Here is a 23,482-nt window from a genome sequence, read left to right as displayed (position 1 = left end):
TTTACTCATGACTTTTTTCACATTAGCAAATTCTAAAATTTCTTTTTAATTGTTGGACAGGAAGGGAGAATGCATTACCGAAGATTTAAAATTTCCAAACATGCCTCCACATTCATTGAATTTTTCTTAACTTCAGGATTGGTCCCTGTCCATTTTTTTCTTTTTCTCCCTTCCCATCCCCCTTTATGTGCCTTATACAATAACAAAAAGAAATATGGGTTTAAGCACTAAAATAATCAACTAAAAACTGTTTTGCTACTTACAACTGAGTTTCTAAATGCTAAGTTGAGTGCAGACTGGTCTCGCCCTGCAAACGTTGAGCTCTATGTAGGATAAAAACAAAAATAAAAAGCTGTCAGCATACCACTACAGTAAGGTTAATAATATCAGCAAACCAAATACATGTATAATGCTACATACATCTATACATGGGCTTTATATAAGTATGTGGATTCATTATTATTCATGGGATGCCAGACTTTTGTGGATTTCTTAGGCATAGGAAAACTTTAAATTCAAATGTTCAATGAATTACACATTTTCTAAGGCTTGTTAAAAGACTTTGGCAAACCACAAGATCACGTTTCCTAGAAATTTCTAGTTTGTCTAAATCCACCAAAATTTAGTATCCATGACAATAAGTGATTCCACAGTAAATAGTAAGCATCTATGGCAGATAATATAATATAATTGATAGATACTGGAAATTCTGAAATTTTATGAATGGATTTAATATAGTGAATACTGGTAGAAATGCAAGATCAAATTAATGCTTTGATTGATTTTTTTTTCAAAAGAAAATCACTTATGAAACTATGAATGGGAGTTTTATTCATTTCAAACATGATGCTGTCCCATTTTTACCATTAATGAAAACATCAATAATTTCTGAATTTCAGTATGTATTTTCAAAATGTATATATATTTCAAGACTTTCTGAATCATGATGTAAAAAAAATTGTATATCTCTTTACGTCAAAACAATTACAGTTATAAATTAACTGTGGAATCATTTATTTTTGGTGGGTATCAATTTTCATAGATTGACGAAAATTTCGTGGGTATTTGATTTTGTGGTTTTGTCTCTTCACACAAAACCTATGAACTTTTGTCATTTGTTGAACATTTGTATTACTGGTTTACCTTCACCACAAAACCAACAAAAACTGGTATACAACTAATAATGATGAATCCACAGTAATTATAATGAGTGTTATAAGTGAATTTTATATAATAAAAAACCTGGAAAAATTAAAAAAAACAAAAAAAACAAAGAAAATGCCCTCAAAAATATTAAAATCTGTTACTCCTTCTATTTAATAAATGTTTTTAGGTGATAATTCACTTTTTAAATTAAACATACAGTTCAGTTTTTAAATAGGTTATAAAAAAAATAATAATTTAACGCTAATATTCACTGTTTTTTTCTTATCAAACAAGTTTTTCATGACAAGCTGTCCATAAAGTTATGAGAAAAACAAGATCTTCCATCTATAGATTAACTTTCATGGGTGAAAAAAAAAATTCTGTAATTTATTTAATATCTGTAAAATCATGTCTACTTATAAAACACCAGCTTTCTATATATATCTATAAAAATCACAATTTTTGTAGATATATAGGTACTGAATGAAAGAAAGTATATAGATTCTAAATGAAACTCATGAGTGTGTTAACATTTCTACATACAACTTGGTTCTAAATATAGACTGGGTTCTCCTTTAAAAATGGACTTACAGGAGTTTTCTCCCCACTACTCTGTAACTGAGTTCTATATATAGCTATAGGTATTTCACAAGTTGTAGAGCAAAACTTTTGGTATAATCTGCCATATGTTCTAATCCATAAATCTTCCTTCTTTATCTTCATCTGAAAATAAACAGGCAAATAATTAACTGAATGAAATGAAGTTTAAATGTATCATTTTAAATGCAGTCACACAAGTAAAATAATAATACGCTTAAATATGTTCTATTTATTTGAAAAGTTAACTCATTGAGGTTAAAAAAAGGGGAGGGTGGAGATTTAAATAAAAACTTCGACCCCACCACATATTCAAAGGTATGTGTCAAGTCACAAACATTATAAGTGGTTGTCTTATGTTATATTTTAATGATAATTTTTGTTATTTGAAGAATTCAGATTTTTGATTGTTTCTGTTAAATCTATAAATACTTTAATAGACTCCATATGATAAAGAATTAAATATAATGTATAGAAACCTATATGTTAAAGACTGTGGGTCGACCTCTGAATATCTTTTTAGTTTTTGTTGTTGGGTAACTGTCTTATTTACATATATCCCACACTTTCTTTGCAGTTTATTGAAATCCTGACCTTCAGCAATTTATTAAAATTCTTATCATCAGCTCTTAAATGATTAATATAAGTTTAACCCTTGACCTTATGACAATCATACTTACTACAGATAAATGACCTGATCCAACAGCTTGATCTACACAAAGTAACAATCTGGTGAAGGTTATCACATACGGTTTAACCTTGACCTTATGACAATCATACTTACTACAGATAAATGACCCGATCCAACAGCTTGATCTACCCCAAGTAACAATCTGGTGAAGGTTATCACATACGGTTTAACCTTGACCTTATGACAATCATACTTACTCCAGATAAATGACCTAATTCAACAGCTTGATCTACCCCAAGTAACAATCTGGTGAAGGTTATCACTTACAGTTTAACCCTTGACCTTATGACAATCACACTTACTACAGATAAATGACCTAATTCAACAGCTTGATCTACCCCAAGTAACAATCTGGTGAAGGTTATCACATACGGTTTAACCTTGACCTTATGACAATCATACTTACTCCAGATAAATGACCTGATCCAACAGCTTGATCTACCCCAAGTAACAATCTGGTGAAGGTTATCACATACGGTTTAACCTTGACCTTATGACAATCATACTTACTACAGATAAATGACCCGATCCAACAGCTTGATCTACACCAAGTAACAATCGGGTGAAGGTTATCACATACGGTTTCACAAAGGCCTGGAAAAATAGGGTAATGTTGAAAAATATATATATTTATTCTTTATCTTGCACTAAATGAACAGTTTGAAATTAAACCAAAAACTAATTAAAATAACTTCCAAAGAAAAACATACATGTATTAACAAATATTAATGATTGGTGTTAACTAATATTCATAAATATTTCATGCATGTTGAGGATGTGCATGAAATATTTGCCACTGGACATAACACAAATACCAATCATAAAATAAAAAAAAAACCTTTGTCTTCTTAAGTTGTGCAACAACAAGTCTAAAATGAAAGTGAATTGAGGTCTTTACATATGGAATAGTCATAAATGAGTGGCAGATGTCATGGGTTCGATCAAAATCCAGGGAAAACAAGAATGTGTCCTAAGTAAACAGATCTGGACACAGATGCCCCATTAACACTATAGTTTCTATGTTCAGTGGACCATGAAATTGGGGTTCAAACTCTAATTTGGCATTAAAATTAGAAATATCATATCAAAGAGAAGATTCATGTTCATCAGACTTCAACTTCATCAAAATCTAACTTGATGGATGGACAGACGAACAGTCAAATGAATAGACACACAGACTGATTCACATAATGCACCACGGTGGGGCATAAAAAAACCAAAAAAAACAACAGGAAAATCATTGTTTGTTGTCTGTCTGCTAAGCAACCAGCAAGTAAAAGCAAAGACTGGTTAGCTGCAAGTCAAACTAATGTGAACATGACTTCTAGCAAAATTGTTATCTACTCCATTGACATATTCTGGTATTCATATGGTTGTAATATTTGCCACTGGACATTAAACACCAATCCAAACAAGCCATGTCTATATTTTAAGACCATGTATTGGTAGTATATTATTTAACTGGTTTTACTGTATCATTCCATACCTGATATAATATTGTATCTAACATACTGGCACTGAACACATTCCCTGCAGCAAATGGTATTCGGAACATATACGACAGGTTTGATCCTCTGGATTTTTCTTTCTGAAAAGAAAAGCATATTCTTTAAAATCTACTTTCATTGCATTCATCACCAATTCATTTTATGAAAATTCAAAGTTGGCCAGGTATTAACCCTTGCTGTGCTGGAGCCATAATATGCTTACTACCCAAAATACTGTTTTTTGGCTTCAATGGCTCTAAATACTGTAAGAGGTAAAATGTAAGATATATGTTTTAAAATTGATGCATGTTCCCACAAACTAAGGCTTTTTTTAGTACCTTTCTTAGGCTGCAGGTGCAGGTTGAACCCTTACACAAACTTTGAAAATTGAAATAGGATAAAACTGTTTTTTTCAGGAATTCTGTGACATACTCACTTTTTCTAGTTTGGCAAGAGTAAATGAGTACTGATCGTTGGGTCTAAACTGCATGAACCTCATATTAGAAGACTGGGACAGTTCTGTTATTATATTGGCACTTGGGAACAGTCTAAAAAAAATAATATAATAAATGCATTAAAATGATTTCTATGTCTTGATCAATAAAGCATCAAGATAGACTAATATTAATTGACGATATATAATTGAACAGAGAGAAAATAATGTGCTGAACTTTTGCAGTGTGTGAATCATTCAAATCAAAGTGTACTTAGGCCTATCATATCAGTACAATAAATTCCAATTTTGAACATAATAACAAAAGTACTGATTATCTATCAACATATTAGATAGTACATGTAGTATTAGTACGAAGAAAACAGAAGTTTAAACTTAAAACTTATTTTTCACATCAACATATAAGGCATATATTAAATATACATATAGATGGGCCAACAAACAGTATTCAAACATGGACAAGTGTCAACACCATATCCTCTGAAACCTTCAAGTCAATACAAGACAAATCATGCACGAGTTAAGAGGAAACTAGAAGAGCTGATGTCTAGTCTACAAAAAACATCTTATAACCAGAAAATTATAAACTGCTACAGTAACACTGATAACCTTTGACTTGGGAAAGGTGTGTATGTTTATATATTTCAGTGGTTTTGTGAGAGCTACCTCCTTTGACTTGGGAAAGGAGGTATGTCTATATATATTACACTGGTTTTGTGAGAGCTACCTCCTTTGACTTGGGAAAGGAGGTATGTCTATATATATTACACTGGTTTTGTGAGAGCTACCTCCTTTGACTTGGGAAAGGAGGTATGTCTATATATATTTCACTGGTTTTGTGAGAGCTACCTTCTTTGACTTGGGAAAGGTGGTATGTCTATATATATTACACTGGTTTTGTGAGAGCTACCTCCTTTGACTTGGGAAAGGAGGTATGTCTATATATATTACACTGGTTTTGTGAGAGCTACCTCCTTTGAAAGGAGGTATGTCTATATATATTACACTGGTTTTGTGAGAGCTACTTCCTTTGACTTGGGAAAGGTGGTATATCTATATATATTACATTGGTTTTGTGAGAACTACCTCCTTTGACTTGGGAAAGGTGGTATGTCTATATATATTACACTGGTTTTGTGAGAGCTACCTCCTTTGACTTGGGAAAGGTGGTATGTCTATATATATTACACTGGTTTTGTGAGAGCTACCTCCTTTGACTTGGGAAAGGTGGTATGTCTATATATATTACACTGGTTTTGTGAGAGCTACCTCCTTTGACTTGGGAAAGGTGGTATGTCTATATATATTACACTGGTTTTGTGAGAGCTACCTCCTTTGACTTGGGAAAGGTGGTATGTCTATATATATTACACTGGTTTTGTGAGAACTACCTCCTTTTTCTTGGTCAGTAGTATATCAAAGTGACCACTAACCTGAATATTGTCTGAACAGCTACAATAGTATTACAATCTGCTAAGAATTCATCCTCTTTTGAGTTAGATGTCTCCTTGTTGACAACTACCACATTATCAGCTAGATTTATACCAGCTTCTAGCAAATCTTCAAGGCTAAAAAGAAATACATACATGCATCATAATCAAAATTCTTCTCACAACCCTCATGACACAGTTTTAGCCAGATGAATAACAGCTTCAAGTAAATTGTCAAGGCTAAACACAAACATCATCATAAATAATGTACTTGCAACTCTCAAGATGTGCACATTTAATATTGCGTATCCTTGACCACTATATACAAAAATATGTGATTTGAAGAATGCAAATACAAAAAATTGTACGAAGTAAAATCACTACTGAACTTATGAATAATTACATTAGATGTAGGTTTCATTATGATACTTTATTGTGATTGGCTAACTGCACATCACGTGTTATTCCGTAAGCAATTGCATTGCTCAATAAAACTTTTCATTCATGATAACACGTGGTCCCACAATAAAGTGCACAGGTGAATTAAATAAAACAATAATAAAATTCGTGTTTTCATGATCATTCTTTAAAAAATGTAATTATAAGTATTGAATGCTTCTTTTTGTAACTTCATAGGGTTGTACACATTTTTAGTATGAAGCGCGCTTCATACAAAATGTACTTCGGTCAACGCTTTTACACCCCAATGAAGTTAGGAAAAGAAGCATTCAATTCTTAAATACAAGTTTATTATTGTGAACCAGCCGCTGTGTTGTTTTTTATAAGAACATTGCAACTACAGTATTATTGTTCGTTTGGTTTCAGAGGAATATACTGACAATTTTTTATACATTCATGAAAATGTCAAAAGACTACTTTTGAAACAATAATTACCTGTAAAGTAATATAACTTAATGTTTATTGTAATTTTAAAATGGACATGAAAAGGAAGCCATTACTCTAAATTCTCCAATTCTATCATTTGAAACTTTAACAGTACACAAATTTACTGATCAATATAAAAAAATGTCCGATTCAGGTGATCCCGTTAAGACATTGTCACTTCTTCTCTTTAGGACAAAAATTATTTATATTTACCATTCTATAGAACCTTTCATCCAGTAAACCATAGGGAAATGGCAGATTGTCTCTAGGAATGTGGAAGCAGGACTGAAAAAAATTAGATTCATTTGTATTATAACTAACAGAAAAAACAATTTGTATAGAGCTTTACCCTCATTTACTGTTTAAAAGTGCTTAAAAAATAGTATTTCAACACTTTCTAAGAATCTCATATATAAAAATTAAGCTAGTATTGCAGTAATAGAAGGTCTATTTATGATCCCTGACAAGAACAAATGGTAACTGCTCATTACCATAAGTGACACAATAGAAGTTTATTAAACCCTACAATTTTATCTTACTTAAAATCATGTCTACTTACTCTTTTTCAAGAAGAAGAACAATAGGATTTATTGCAGATTTTGGTCTAGCATGTGACCGTAGCGGTACTATAAAGTTGTAGATACCATTACTAGCATTGTCAGCGGCCAGGATAATGGTTCTGTTGTGCCAGTTATATTCATTGGCGTTACTATAGCTACAGTGCTCACAGGTCTACAAAGGTAATCATGGTAATCACAAATAATCATGACATATTAGAGCAGTAATAAGGCTAGCAGACATCATGCCCAGTGAAGATCATATAATTAATAAAAAAAAAACCAGCTAAAAACCCAGTAATGAAATCAAATCTGCATCAATTATTGATTAGCAAAATATTATTTTCAAGATCAGAGGCGGATTTAGGGGGTGGGGGGGGGGCAGGGGGCCTGGGTCCCCCTTTTTGGGAAAAAATTTGGTTGCTTATATAGGGAATCACTGAAGCGTAACTAGAGCGGGCCCCCTCTTAGGTCAGTCAGTGGGCCCCCACTTATGAAAATTTCAGGATCCGCCACTGAAGATACATATTTGTTACTGTAAAATATAAGAATGACATTGGCCAATATTGAGATGAATATTTTTTTTCCTATTCTAGTGTAATTGGTTAATCAAGCCTGTTGTCAAACTAATTCTAAGATAAACAGAAACAACATGTGTGATTGTGCAGAGCATTATGGCATTCTATTTTATATTAAACAATACTACTTGTATAACTCCTGTAATAAAACTAATAATCATAGATGGTTTACAAACACAAACTGTGCCTTGGATGTCTCATTGGCACTTATACCACATCTTCTTATATCTATATACTAGTAGAGTTTTAATATCCTTTGATTTTTTATAAACTTACTTTATTTAATCGTAAACAACAAAATTCCCTCTTTTCTTCCATTAGATGACAAAGTGTTGGACTGGTACCAATGTAAGGTGTTACAGGCGGAAATCCTCGGATATAACTATAAAATATAGACATAGGTCAAAATGTCAGTCATGTCAAACTCATGTGCTTTAAGGAGTATCTGATTTCAAGTTTTAGATGTATATGGCTATAAATTAATCAAAGAGCTGAAAGCTCTGAGGAAAAATGACGCCACGCCTGTACAGAAATTGCTAACAAAAGCACATAAGTTTCACATGTGTAGCACATGAGATGCAAGTAAGAATTGTACGCAAATCAGGTTGCTCATATGTGCAGTTTGGTAGTTCATATGTGCCCACAAAAATCTAACATAATGCTCACATGTGCAATTCAAACCTCAGGTGAGCTTTTATCATCCATGTTAGTTTTACATTAGTTTTGCACTTTGAAAAGTTTTTAAATTCTTCTAACCATTCAAAACTAACCTACATCATTGCTCATATGAGCTTTTTCAAAATGACATGCCCAGTCATGTACTTCCTGTAAATTCAAATTCATGAAAGGCATGCAATAAATGGAGGTAGATGGATATGGAAAATGTTAAGTCCTATATTGTGCTATTTGAAGAAAGGCATTGTTGAAATCTGATAAAACCAGTGTGGCTGTGGTTAATTATTTGTAAGTTATCATTTCTATTTCATTATTTTCATTTATGTGTCAGATTTTGAAATATATTACAATTTTAAATCCTTTATGGTAATATATATACAGGTTGCTTCAAAATAAGTACTACATGTATAAAGATTTTTCCTTTTTAAACTTTTTGAAATACAGTACTTATCAATCAAAGACATTCATTGTGTACTAAACTTGCAAGTCCCTCTATTAGTTTTATAATGTAATGTTATCTTTTAGTCATGATCATGATTATTGTTTAAATAAAAAAAAAAAAAAAATGATATGAAAATCATAATTAACTGACCATAATTAAAGAATAACTCTTTTAACATGATGTATCAATTATTTTATTTTCAAATGAATTATTTAAGATTTTCATTTAAATTTGAAAAATATTCCTTTTTTAAAGCAGCCATTTTGTTTTGGTCAACTATAATATTCACGTGTGCAACATGTTAGCAACTGCTCATATGAGCAATCTAATAAAATGCACATGTGAAACAAAAGCTCATATGAGCAGTTGCACGTGAGGTTTTTAACATGCAAATTAGGTTAGTTTTATATGTGCAATTTTTTTGCTCACAAAATGCTCACCTAATTTGCATGTTAAAAAACTTGTGTGCAATCATATTAGTTTCTAACGTGAGCATCTTATGTGCAACTTATGTGTAACATGTTAGCACTTTTTTGTAAGGGCTGCCTCTAATATTGGGATATTTTTTATGCAAGTCTTGATTTTCACATACCGTAATAAGTTTAACATTGCAACATGTCTCGTAAGCATATAATTAATATTCGTATATGCGTGTGTGAAGTGAAGATGACAACTGACTGTTTTTTTTTAATACAAATGAACAGATCAAGAGTAAAGACTACCTGAATGATCTACAGTATCCAATGACTACTGGCTGTTTTTTTGGTACAAATAAATAGGTGATCAAGAATACTGGAATGATCTACAATATCCAATGATTACTAGCTGTTTTTTGTAATAATAAAAAGGGCAAGACTATTTAAATGATCTACAATATCCAATGGCTACTGGCTGTTATATTGTACATACTAAATAAAGACTACCTGAATGATCTTAAGTACTTTAAGTAATGTGTAATTTTTTTCTTGCAATTACATTTTTCTAAATCAAGAATACAGACTACTATAAAAAAGAAGATGTGGTATGATTGCTATAATGAGACAACTATCCACAAAAGACCAAAATGCCACAGACATTAACAACTGTAGGTCACCGTACGGCCTTCAACAATGAGCAAAGCCCATACCACTTAGTCAGTTATAAAAGGCCCCGATGAAACAATGTAAAACAATTCAAACGAGAAAACTAACAGCCTTATTTATGTAAAAAAAATGAACGAAAAACAAATATGTAACACATAAACAAACGACAACCACTGAATTACAGGCTCCTGACTTGGGACAGGCACATACATAAATAATGTGGTGTGGTTAAACATGTTAGCGGGATCCCAACCCTTCCCCTAACCTGGGACAGTGGTATAACAGTACAACATAAGAACGAACTATAAAAATCAGTTGAAAAAGGCTTAACTCATCAGACGGACAAAAATACAAGTGGACTAGTATCCTTTCAAACCAAATGAAGAGCCTGTTGTAACAAGCTCTTATACCCCACTAGTCCTATAACATATGACTTCGCATTCTTATTAAATTTTTAACGTTTTTATACTGATATTTTCATTATTTTTTTTAATTTTGAATGCGAAGTGTGACACATTGATAGTATTGTTATAAATGGGTATTGATAATAATCTCAAAGAAACAACACATTTTATATTTCTAAATTTTATTGGGATCAATATCTGAAAACCTGCAAAATAACGGTCTTAGATGATTTTCATACACTAAGACAACTTTGGCAAACTCAATTTGGGGAGATCAAACTGCATATTTTTATAATTAGTACCAATTTTATCAGATAACATAACATTTAACATAACGTCTATCAACTTATCAAGTTGTCATAGCGGTAAAATTCAACTGTCAGTGAACAGGCACTTCGATCACGATTTTCACGGGTCTACATTAAATTCACACTTTCAGGGGATAATGGGTTTGTAAAACATGTTTGTTGTTACCTATTCATTCAGTCTCAGTGTTATTTGACACATCTTTTGGGTAGTTTTCCCTTAAATTCCATCGTGGCGAGTGCTTGTTTACGTATATTGGAAGTTACCATTCCAACGAATGGTCACTTCCGGGTAACGGTACTTCCTTATAAAGTTATAATAATACATAAAAGTATTATTAAGATATGATTAAATTACTTGCTGGCCTTCCTTTTATTGTGTAGGATATTTAATAATAAGATATAATTATGTTAAGTACGTTTTTGTGAAGCGCCATTAAGGAACTATTTTGTGATTTCAATGACGTCAGATAGAAACGTAGGTGATAAGGATACGAGTATGGAATTTTAAGGTTTATATTTATTATGTCACTTATTTATTGGAATTAAAGGCAAACTTTCACGATTTTATGTATTTATAACAACATTTTGGGACATGAGCCAGAGTTTTCCTTAGTATTTCAAAGTTATAGTAGATTTTCAGTTCTGTGAGTCGCGGATGTATTTCACCGTCAAGTATAAATACGGCGTCGCACTAGCACTTTGGCATATCGTATCTGGCTATCAAGCAGAGCAGAGCAATAAACAAAACAACCCTTAAAGTCAACCAAGCTATTTAGGTACAGGATGCATTTCGATATAAAGCTATTTTACCTTAAGCTATGCAATAGCATTTCAAGTCTATATTTATCTTGTTACATCTTTTGGAATATTAAACTAAAAGCTTACATAAGGACGTCTAGGAACCAAATACCATTTTTATAAATATTCCCGCTTAAGCAGGTCTTCAACAGGAAGTGGCTTCATATTTGAAAAGATGAGGAACCAGTTCAATATTTACAATTTCTAATAGCAGTTTTTGGCAAATTATACAATTATTAAAGATGTAAAGATACGATGCCCCACCACCTTGACAACTTTCTAATATCGTAATTTAATCAAATAAGTATATTTCATTCTCTCATTTTTGTATGATTGATAGGATAAAGACTTGTAAATCTGTATATATAAGTTACATCTGGGGTTCGGAAGGCCAGCATCTTACTGTTCCAATTTATGATTATACTGTGTTATTGCTGATATTTGCATGCGTTATTTATTGAGATATATATATATATGCATACTGGACAAGAGTAAAAGTCATTCTTTTACGCTGGATTCATCATTTTATATATGATTATGCTGGAGTCAACAAACTACATTCAAAACAAGACTAAGTGAAGGAACACTATCAATAATACATCATGCGGAATTAAAAGTACACTCGACCCCTACTCGCCCGCCTGTAACAGTATGTTTATATAGGACTAGTTACCCACATACTCATTAAATAAGTTACTATAGTGACATAGTTATTTCTTGTTACTTGAAGCAAATTCTATTTCTGTAGATTTATACAATAGCATAATATTGTTATACTTGTTTTATTTCACCTTGAAGATTAGACAAATAGGGATACTCCTTTGATTTTTTATTTCATGTCAGTCAGGTCCCTTTATATGAAACTTGAAACCACTTCTCTGCCATATTGATATTTTATAACAACTCTGCTCAATTTGATATTCATTCTTTAACCATATATCATAGTAAGCTAATTTTTAATTTACACTAATCCAAAATCATTCATGTCAAATTTCTGTCTCCATTTAAGTTTATGCTTTTGAACCATCATGGTATTAAACACAATTCCAAGTAATTATGCTATTATAGTGGGTCACCAAATATTCAACTTGGGTGGCATTCCAGTTATTGAAATTTGTGTCAGATTGGATAATGAACTAGACCTTTAGGAATTGATCTCATTATCTAATATGGAACCATAGTATGGGACCCCTACCCGGTAACAAAATAAAACATGTCAAGCGGCAAAATTTATCAACAGAGATTACAAGTCAAGAGAGGATGGATAAGTCTCCAAAATGCTTGCCAAACTGGAACTTCAACAAGATCTCCAGACAAGGACGAACAAGGAGTTGAAGCCAAAGTTAGTATTTATGTAAAAAGTAGTTGAGGGGCTGATTGAACCAGACGAATTCCTCAAAAAAGCATATCCAAAGAGAACCATAACTGGAGAGAAATTCAAAGAATACCACGCAACAATTATTGTGGAAAACAATGGAAAAGCAAGTAAAGAATAACTCTTACTGTGAGTTTATTGACATTCCACTAAGTAAAACACCGTACATTATGCAAACTCATCCTTTGTAAGACAGTGATCGCACGGAATCAGCTATGACGACACTGGTGTGCACGCATCAAACGTAGAGAGCTTCAAATCTGTTCTCCCGCCCCGCCAATAAATTGGCGGCACTCTCTCAAACCGTTGTATTAAAGCCAGCATCTATATCGACAATTTATTCACATGTCATACAGATACAGTCTGTTACAGACTCTACAGGTGTAACTTTGTAAACAAAGATGGATTTCCGGTACTTCGATCTGTCTTATAACCAGTAAAAAGTGGACCAACACGGACGTATTATATTTTCTTATAAAAAAGGCAGTTGTTTGTAAAACGAAAAGACTATCAAGTATTCCCCGATTAATTATATATTTTTAATGTTTTAACAATGTTTTAGTTTTACTTCACATAATCAATAAAGTTATAAAAATAGATTTATGAGTATCTTAACTACATTGGTTGGTACACTTCGATCTTTTCGGTAATAAGAAGGACCGGAGGTATGTAAACTGGTTCCCGGTTGATTACTACACATGATAATACATGCAGATTCCAGTTTGTATGTAAAATAGTAAATACGAAACCAAGCGCGGTAGGCGGAGAAATGTAATGGGGAAGAAAATATACGAAACTAAGCGAGGAAGGCAGAGAAATGTAATGGAAGTTCAGGTCAGCAGTATTGGAACAAGACGCCGAAAGCGTCATTTTCCAAAAAAAGAAAAAAGAAGAAGAAAACTGTAGGAATGGTTTGGTTTTGATGAAAAGTAATAAATCCTTGGACATTACAGTTTGTTTATTAATTAGGTATTAAACTAGAAACATTATATATATCAGAATATATTTTGTACCATATCAAGTTTGGTGAATGCACTTTGTAATTATCATTCCAAACTCTAATCAATTAAAGAAAACTTAAAGCAAGTATTTGCCATGAATTTTGCAGGAGCAGATACACAAGCATTACTTTCCTGGCACAATTGTAGTAATTTAATTCATTTCATAATATAATTTATATATTTGGTATACACACTTTAGGATCTCATAAGCAAGCAATGTATAAGCAACTTTTTAAAATGAACTATGTTATGTTGTGATGTTTAGGGGGAGATAACACATTACTCACTCTGGAAATCGATCAGTCTCCTTCTCTTCATCAGCAAACACCAAATCTTCTTCCTCATCAGATTCTACGTCAGAACTACAAAGTTGGAGTCGTATGTCATTGGCTTCTAACATGGCAGGAACAGGGGCTATACTGGGTCGTTTCTGTAAGTTACGACTGGTCAAACCTTTAGGAAGGTCAAGGTGAAGTCTTCTACTGGGTACTCTAGCAAGGTCAGCAGGAGATGATTGTGATGTGCTTTGGTTTTTCTTCATATCCTTGGAAGGTCCTATTACAATAAAGTATCAGATTTTCTTATAATTAATGAAAATGAAGGGAGTTTATAATTAATGCATAAATACTTACTATCAACTTGAATTTTTCTTATAATTAATGAAAATGAATGGAGTTTATGATTAATGCATAAATATTTACTATCAACTTGAATCATTCTATAATAAAAAAAAAAGCTAAGGGTCTTGGGTTGTTTAAAGCTCTTTAGTCGGGTTGCTGTCTCTTTTACACATTCACGTTACCATTCTACATCTTATTCACTTCATATTTGTAATTTATTCATGGACTAATTTGACGTTTGTAAAGCATCTTGTAGCCATTTGGTGAACCAGTCCAGTAAGTGGTTAAGGGTTTTGGCCAGCAGGAAGAAAAGTTAAGTTACTCAGACAATCATTCTCACTCCCAAGCTTTGGACCAATCTTTGATTGTACTCAAGTGATGAGCTCTTGGTAAAGGAGTAGTAAATGTCAAATGTAAAAAGACTTTTGTTTGACATGGCTGTGCATCACACCTTAAACCTTTTTTTTATCAAAGTTGATCAGGAGACCAACTTTCTTTAAAAGAACATAAGTAACACACTTACCAACAACTGATGCCACTTTAGATGCTTGTTTAGTGCCACCTGGTAGACTAATTGTATCTGCTTTGGCTGAAATATCCTCCACTGAATGGTTCACATGGAATGTCTGTGTATTTTCTTCTTTGGTAATGTTCATATAAAAACAAATATCCGATTTTTTCATGATATGACGCGGGCCAGGATTGAGCTGTATTGTGGCATCTGGAAGATCCTGCTGAACTCCTACAAGGCTAACACCAAACCTGAAAATAAGCATCAAAAATTATATTTTGCAAATGTAATCACTGGAGCACATCATTAAGGCAAACATCAAACAAAAGTGGTGATAAATCTATGAGACAAGTACCGGTATAGTAAAAATATGCATTTTAATTACCAGTATTTCTTTACATTAGAAGTTATAATTTTTTAAACATTAAACAATAATAATCTCCCCTTAAAAACAAAATTAAGGATGGAAAAATTCCATTTACATGTAGTTTGTGATAAAGGATGTAATCATCTATAAACTTGTAACATACCTTCTATGAGCATGGAATGAAGCATATGTAAAGCTTTTTCCTTCATATTCTCTGAAGAATTTCGTACTGTCCTCTAATTTAATGCTGTATATTTCATTTCCTGAGCGTTCACCATATAACTGCTGCCATTCTTCTGATGATGTCTGACCTTCTCTACAATTAGAATTTGAATGAGAAATTCAGAGATTAAAAGTGTTATATCAAATCTACTCATTAAGGTGGAATATATGACCCTCTCATTATATTAATTTCCCTGTTTCAACACCTATATTCCAAACTATTCAATACTGTAAACAGTGCATATCTTATTGCAAATAAAGTGACAGGTGATGTATTGTGATTTCTTTCCAACTGATGAAGTGAAAAAATTAGAGCACCATGTCCCAGCTAGTATGGCATATAAACTTTATAAAGGGACATAACTCAAGAACTACAAAAGTGATGCCACCCAAATTTGTACCTGATCTGTTTTGTGGTATTAGCTTTGTGTGCAAGTTTCATAACATTTAGAAAGAGAAACTAATTTAATGCCCCCTCTGGTGACAACAAGGGCATCAAAAAATGATTGTCACTTGTCAAAGAAACGATCTAATTGATGGTTTAAAGATAGATAACAAAACATAAGTATTATGACCTGATATGAAGCATGGCATAATCCAAAGGGATAAGTTACTGTCATCTTGAAACATTTATTTTTTTTAAGTTTGACAAAGGAAAATATCACTGCTCACATAGTATTACTGAATGTAACTTACTGTCCTCTTGATGTATGTATCAGTAACGTTACTAAAGTTGATGTGGCTGCACACAAACAATTATTGGCAAGTAAAGCATATTTAAATTCATCTTCACACACAACATGTTCTGAAAAAAAGAATGTTTCTTTATTAATACACAAAAACATCAACATTCTTGGCCATAACAAGTATTGAAGACAATTTTTTTTTCCATTTTTTTTTCTAATTTTCACGCTAAGAAATAATTTAGATAAAAATGTTTATGTTTAAATTAATCTAATCTAAGATCTTACAAAACATGTTTAACCCTCACCACATTTTTCACTTGTCCCAAAATGCAAGTCAGGAGCCTCTGCCCTTTGTTAGTCTTGTATGATTTTAATTCTAGTTCATTTATATGTTTTGGAGTTTAGTATGGCCTCCATTACCACTGAAATAGTACACATTTTTGTTTAGGGGCCAGCAAAAACATGCTTTCATGGAAGGATTTTATTGTTGTATTGAAAACCTATTGGGGGCTTTTGGTTTTTGCTCTTTGATACATTTCCCATTACCCTTCTCAGTTTTATCTAATTGTCTAGTTTTTGTATATCATTGAGATTCTGTCTTTCATACTTTTATCTTACAAACCTGCAAATTTAACATGGAATTTATTTTCTGGTCTGAAGATCTGTACATATTGTGGGCAGTCTGGGGCAAAATCTTTAATGGCCCATGACCTGAGGATTGTATGCTGATCCTGAAATAAAATCAATAGCATAACTTACTGTTAAGATAAACACATATCTATTGATCGTTTACAATAACATAAGGTTATATGCTGGCCTGACCAATCACAAAAATGACTATTGATTTAGTTTTATGCTTGCAACCTTTCTTTCTTTCTTTTTAATATTGAAATCTAAATAATGCCCATACAATTTGCAGCAGTGTTGTGAACAGGTAACATTGCTTTCCATGCAAGTTGATAAACTTAGTTTTTTTTATAAAGTAACTTAATTTATCTTGTAAACAATCTAAACTAATGGAAGTAAAAATCAGAAAAAAAGTGGCTGATATTTTCATAAAGTTTGATTCCACTTTAATAAACAATAACTTACTGCAGCTCCTTTATCTACATAATTCCTGGCTGCCAGAATAAAACAGGCTAAGGCATCCTGCACTCTACAAAACAAAAATATTACGTTTTAGAAATAAACCAAAATTCAGAGACTTCTAACACATTATTAAATACAAGCATAGTAACCAAAAATAAATTATCTATAAATATATTTTTTCTAATTTCACTCCTTTATATGTGCTGCCATTTAAATTGAAATCTTAAGATTGGGCCATAAACAAGAATAGGTTTGTTTGCCAAAACACTACCTACCCCAAAAAAAAAGCTGCATACTCAAAATAGGGTAGGGTTTGGGCAAACCAAAATATTTTTAATTGTGGCCTTGTTGATGGTCAAATGTCTTGATATAATATGCTATGAAGAAATGTTTGCTTATGTCTTATTCATCCACCTTTGAAGGTCAGGGTTAGTATTTTATAACTACAGGTCTGTGTATATATATCACCATATCATCCACCTTTGAAGGTCAGGGTTAGTATTTTATAACTACAGGTCTGTGTATATATACATCCAACTTTGAAGGTCAGGGTTAGTATTTTTAACTACAGGTCTGTGTATATATATCACCATATCATCCACCTTTGAAGGTCAGGGTTAGTATTTTATAACTACAGGTCTGTGTATATATGACCATATCATCACCTTCAACTGTCAAGGTCAGTGCCTTTAATTGCATATCTGAGAAAGTTAATGACCCTATCAATGACCTTTCACTGTCAAGGTCAGTCATAGTTATTTACTACATACCTTTGCAGATTATATATGACTATAACTTACCTGCATCTGATGAGGTCTGTATCTTTTACAGCTGACCCCTGTATGTATATAACTCTCTGTGACCATATAGGTACTTGAAGTAACATCTTCATTGTGGGATCTAATTCACAAGGTGATAATAACACAACAAAGTAGCTCTGCAAAAAACAAAATGTATATAAACATTACTCTCTATATATGTACAAAATATATATAAACATTATTCTCTATATATGTACAAAATATATATAAACATTACTCTCTATATATGTACAAAATATATGTATACATAGATTTAAAGAATGGTAAATGTATAATTCTAATGCAATTTGTATGTAACATTTTTTTTCATTGGCTAAAAGTTGCCGTCAAATCCACAGTTGACCAGGCGTAACTAAGGAGGGACAACCATTTTGAAATGATTGTATCAACAAATGTTCGATTACTACTATATAATCCAAAATAAAGCAACACCTACCTCGTATTCACCGTTTTAACATTATTTTATTCTAATTTGAAGCGTACAGGTAAGGTATTAACCTCCAGTTTGTAAGTTTTCATTTGTCTGACGTCACGTTTACCCATGACGTCTTTGCGCCAAAATCATTCATGAAGTTTCGCGGATTTTTTTTTATTTGTCAAATTTAGACATTCTTTCAAGTTTTATCGTATTATTTCTTTTTGAAATGCATTAGAATCGGAATAACAGTAGTGTAGTTGAAGAGTTGCCACCGTCAATTTTGATTTGACGGTCGCAAATCTCCGTTTTACTGTCTCCGCTACGCGTCGCCAGTAAAACTGCATTTGCGACCGTCAAATCTACAATTGAAGGTGGCAACTCTTCAACTACAGTATTGTTATTCCTTAATTTTTTATCCCCCATCTACCCTAGTAATTAAAAAAAAAAATTGCTACACCATTTGAGTGTAAAACAGAATGGTTTATCACAGAAGCCTATGTTTTTGTATATATTTTTTTTTTCAATAATTACAGGTTGTTGAATTTGTGGTTCTTAACCGGATGCATGATAAATCATTGGGAAATTTCCCTGTAAGTGGCTTTTTCAGCTTCCTGTTTAAATATTTTCTAAAAATGTGAACTGAGTAACCTCAAAATAAGATAAATATCCATGCAGCTTTATTATTTATTTTATAAGCCTAGATACAATTAAAAACCAATTCTTCAGAGAACAATTGAAGGTCTTTCCACCTCGATAATAAGAATGAAGTTTAAAAAACGATGTTAGAAAATGTCACTCCATGTTGATGTAATGTGGTAAATCGCACATATATAAAAAAAAAATAAGATTAATAGGTTTATGCAGACGACTTAATTGTTTAATTCAAAATTTATAACATGACCTTGACCTTTGACCTTGATCTCAATTTCAAGATCATTGAATTCAAATCCCAAGGTCCCAGGTCAATCACTTGTATGGTTGTGTAGAAATACTGATTTCAAATACATAAGGGGAGAAAACTCCTATAAGGGTTAACCAAAACACTTCGACTGAAATAGGTTGAAGTTGAGCCTTATTGTAAACAGTAATTTGGCAAACAGCAGAAGAAAAGAAAAAAAAAAATAATCAGAAGAAGAAAAACAAAAAGTTTTTCCACGAAAAGTGGAAAGACCCAATAACTGTTTTAAAAATGAGTTAAATATTAATTACTGCATTTGCTTGTTCAGTCTCAGCTTGATGTTTTTTTTGTAAGTGCAATTAGTTTTTTTTATAAAGAATTCAATACTGTCTACACAATTCCAATAGATGATGGCTTAAACAATTGATTTGCCACAATATAATTTTTTGCAGTTGAATAACATAAAACAATTAGGCTCAATAAATAATTTAAAATTAATTTTACAGCTTGAAAATTATCTTATGATACAAATGTTGGAAATCCTTTGAATCTTTTCAGCTGAGAATTGTTAAGCAGGAAAGTAATAAATATTTTACAGTTTAAATGTGATATAATTCATGTTTTAATTGGCGCTGTACCATTTTCATTTAAAAGACATCATGCAGTGTTCTCATTTCAGTTTGTTTGTTTGTTTTTAAAAGTACTTTTTGCAGTTTATTTAAATTTCATGTCAGTTTTGGGGGTGTAAGAGTACAGTGTGGAAGCTTGAAACTATAGGAGAATAATTTTAAACAATGACTATATGTTGTTGGAATGTTTTTACAGCACATTTTAATTTTTTTGTGCAAATATTGAAATTTATAATATCAATAGATATAAGAAGATGTGGTATAAGTGCCAATGAGACAAATCTTCATCCAAGTCACAATTTGTAAAAGGCTCTGTATGGTAACTTTACCTTAAATTTACTACAGTATAATCTAACCTTTCTGAATTCAATTAAAAAGTGAAAATAATACCAGTGCCTTGATATACAATACTTGAAAACAGCTATGAAATTTATTCCTTAGTTTTCTATGTTGTGTCGTGTGTGCTGTTGTTTGTTTGTCTTTTTCATTTTTAGCCATGGCATTGTCAGTTTGTTTTAGATTTATGAGTTTGACTGTCCCTTTGGTATCTTTCGTCCCTCCCCGTACAGAAATTGCTAACAAAAGCACATAAGTTTCACATGTGAAGCACATGAGATGCAAGTAAGAATTGTATGCAAATCAGGTTGCTCATATGTGCAGTTTGGTAGTTCATATGTGCCCACAAAAATCTAACATAATGCTCACATGTGCAATTCAAACCTCAGGTGAGCTTTTATCATCCATGTTAGTTTTATGTTAGTTTTGTACTTTGAAAAGTTTTTCCATTCTTCTAACCATTCAAAACTAACCTACATCATTGCTCATATGAGCTTTTTCAAAATGACATGCCCAGTCATGTACTTCCTGTAAATTCAAATTCATGAAAAGCATGCAATAAATGGAGGTAGATGGATATGGAAAATGTTAAGTCCTATATTGTGCTATTTGAAGAAAGGCTGTTGTTGAAATCTGATAAAACCAGTGTGGCTGTGGTTAATTATTTGTAAGTTATCATTTCTATTTCATTATTTTCATTTTTGTGTCGGATTTTGAAATAGTATTACAATTTTAAGTCCTTTATGGGAATATACAGGTTGCTTCAAAATAAGAACTACATGTATAAAGATTTTTCCTTTTTAAACTATTTGAAATACAGTACTTATTAATCAAAGACATTCATTGTGTACTAAACTTGCAAGTCCCTCTATTAGTTTTATAATGTAATGTTATGTTTTTAGTCACGATCATGATTATTGTTTAAATAAAAAAAAAAAAATGATATGAAAATCATAATTAACTGACAATAATTAAAGAATAACTCTTTAACATGATGTATCAGTTATTTTATTTTCAACTGAATTATTTAAGATTTTCATTTAAAGGGAAATTCCGCGATTTTTTACTTATCATCTAATTATGTTCATCTTAACATAAAAAACACATTTGCAAAGTTTTAAATTTATATTCCTTCTAATAACGGAGAAAATCAAGTATTTGTAACTTTTTTGGTTGAATTCTCGAGTGGGTCGTGACGTATTAGCCCGATTTATTGAATTCTGGGAAAAAATAAAATCTGTTTAACTCTTATAGCTTATCGACAATATACGTAATTAAAAGCGCACAGCTGACGAATGGTCGAAGTTATAAACCACAATATAAGAATGAACGAAAGTGAATAAGCATATATATACCGTTTTGTATTGATTGAATTAAACTCCTATAAAATTATCTCTAGTAAATGTTTTTGAATAAATTTAATTAATTATTGTTGAGATTTTTTTCATAAAATATTTATTGAACATTTTTACTGATATTGAACTGAAAATATTTCAGTTCTATTTACCGTTATTGTTTTGATAATCATTTCAATGCAACTAATGTGTGAGCAGAGTGTGTATATTATTTTGTAAAGGTCACTGTATATTTCTCGGCTTGAGGTCAATTCGTTTACCTTGTAGCTATTTAGCCGCAGGTGTGAGTTCAAGCGTACACAGGTATAAATGTTGTTATTTGGAAAGGATAAATAGAAAGGATTAGAGTATATGCTGTCATGATGTTAATACACTAAGATTGAATACACGATGAGAATAAAGATACAATAATTAAATTGTGTAAATTAATTGAAAATAAAATTCAGATTCGTAATTCCGAAAGTGTATAAAAATAAAAGGAAACAATTTTTGATTACTTTCTTAGCGGCAATTGGCGTAAAGATTCAAATATGAAGCAAAAAATAGTAGTTTTAATCTTTAATAAAAACGAAATGCAATATTACCCAATTTGATATACCATTGTACATCTGTTTGATATCATTGACTTTACCGGAATTTCTTAACTTGTATTCAAATCTGGCTGTGTTTAAATGCTAATAAAACTATTGCAATTTTAAAGTTTTTAATTGACAAAAAAATACAACATACAACATGCATAATTTTTTTTTAGTTTCTTTTTAACATTTTATTCTTACATAATTAAATTCATTTGACAATCATTTACACGAACTTTTTGTGAAAAGAATACTAATTATCTAAGCTAAGGCATTATATCTTTTGAGGATTTTTGAGGATTTTTTTTAAAATTCTATGATAATAGTTGTGCAATGTTGAACATGATAGCCGTCATTAATCCAAATAAGTAATACAGTAGTTGTAATAAAATAATAAAAGTTATACTTCAGTCATGCATTACAGATATTGATGAATTTATAATAGTTCGTTCATACATCGTTGTTCATGAAACAATCATTATTAGTATACATGTAAGTTTCCTGACGTATAAGAGCCATTGAGGATGAGCTCCAGAGAAATCAGACTAGTTGCGTTTCGTTCGTTTGTTTGTTGGGAAAGGAGAGGAAATGCAACCGCTTGTACAGATAAACGACAGAATTACCATACAAGCATTTATAGTCAACACATTCAGAAAGAGTTCCCATCGTTATACGGGGAATATGAAGGCTTCCAAGAATGAACAAGTGACATGTCTAACTCTGAACAGTTAGAGAACAGACTATCGACATCGAACGCTTGTTCTTGATATTTGAAACTGTATGCATATATATACGTATACGTTTATGATATAGTGATGAGTTCTGACAAAAACTAAATTCCTTCATGGTTATATCTTGCCATACGTTTATATTGATTTGTAAGGTGATTACTCAAAATCGTTATTTGAAAATCCTGTTTGTGGGATGTAGATTCATTTCAATACAGAAATTTCGTCTATATATTTCACAAGTGTATAACACGGAGAAGCTCTGAAGGTTCATTACTCCCATTTTGTTTGGGTTTGAACCATCGATGTTTACAGCA

The 23,482-nt window shown here is 31.7% G+C and overlaps 1 protein-coding gene across 5 annotated transcripts in view; it reads right to left on the bottom strand.

The window, feature by feature from the left end:
- Positions 1 to 23,482, bottom strand: part of LOC143063385 (potassium channel subfamily T member 2-like) — a 111,502-nt gene that overhangs the window by 7,457 nt on the left and 80,563 nt on the right. For all 5 annotated transcript variants that reach the window (XM_076235507.1, XM_076235509.1, XM_076235508.1 and 2 more), the window contains 16 exons: positions 18,206 to 18,342; positions 17,409 to 17,472; positions 16,939 to 17,047; positions 16,327 to 16,435; positions 15,572 to 15,724; positions 15,054 to 15,292; positions 14,198 to 14,465; positions 8,102 to 8,207; positions 7,250 to 7,422; positions 6,904 to 6,975; positions 5,809 to 5,943; positions 4,358 to 4,469; positions 3,921 to 4,022; positions 2,945 to 3,028; positions 1,738 to 1,869; positions 264 to 323 (listed from right to left, as the gene is read on the bottom strand). In XM_076235507.1, the coding sequence (XP_076091622.1) occupies positions 264 to 323; positions 1,738 to 1,869; positions 2,945 to 3,028; positions 3,921 to 4,022; positions 4,358 to 4,469; positions 5,809 to 5,943; positions 6,904 to 6,975; positions 7,250 to 7,422; positions 8,102 to 8,207; positions 14,198 to 14,465; positions 15,054 to 15,292; positions 15,572 to 15,724; positions 16,327 to 16,435; positions 16,939 to 17,047; positions 17,409 to 17,472; positions 18,206 to 18,342 (2,055 nt within the window). The remainder of the gene's footprint in view (positions 1 to 263; positions 324 to 1,737; positions 1,870 to 2,944; positions 3,029 to 3,920; positions 4,023 to 4,357; positions 4,470 to 5,808; positions 5,944 to 6,903; positions 6,976 to 7,249; positions 7,423 to 8,101; positions 8,208 to 14,197; positions 14,466 to 15,053; positions 15,293 to 15,571; positions 15,725 to 16,326; positions 16,436 to 16,938; positions 17,048 to 17,408; positions 17,473 to 18,205; positions 18,343 to 23,482) is intronic.

The sequence above is a fragment of the Mytilus galloprovincialis genome, chromosome 2, assembly GCF_965363235.1.
Source record: "Mytilus galloprovincialis chromosome 2, xbMytGall1.hap1.1, whole genome shotgun sequence".
Classification (NCBI taxonomy): Eukaryota; Metazoa; Mollusca; class Bivalvia; order Mytilida; family Mytilidae; genus Mytilus; species Mytilus galloprovincialis.
This window is presented reverse-complemented; position numbering and strand designations above follow the sequence as displayed.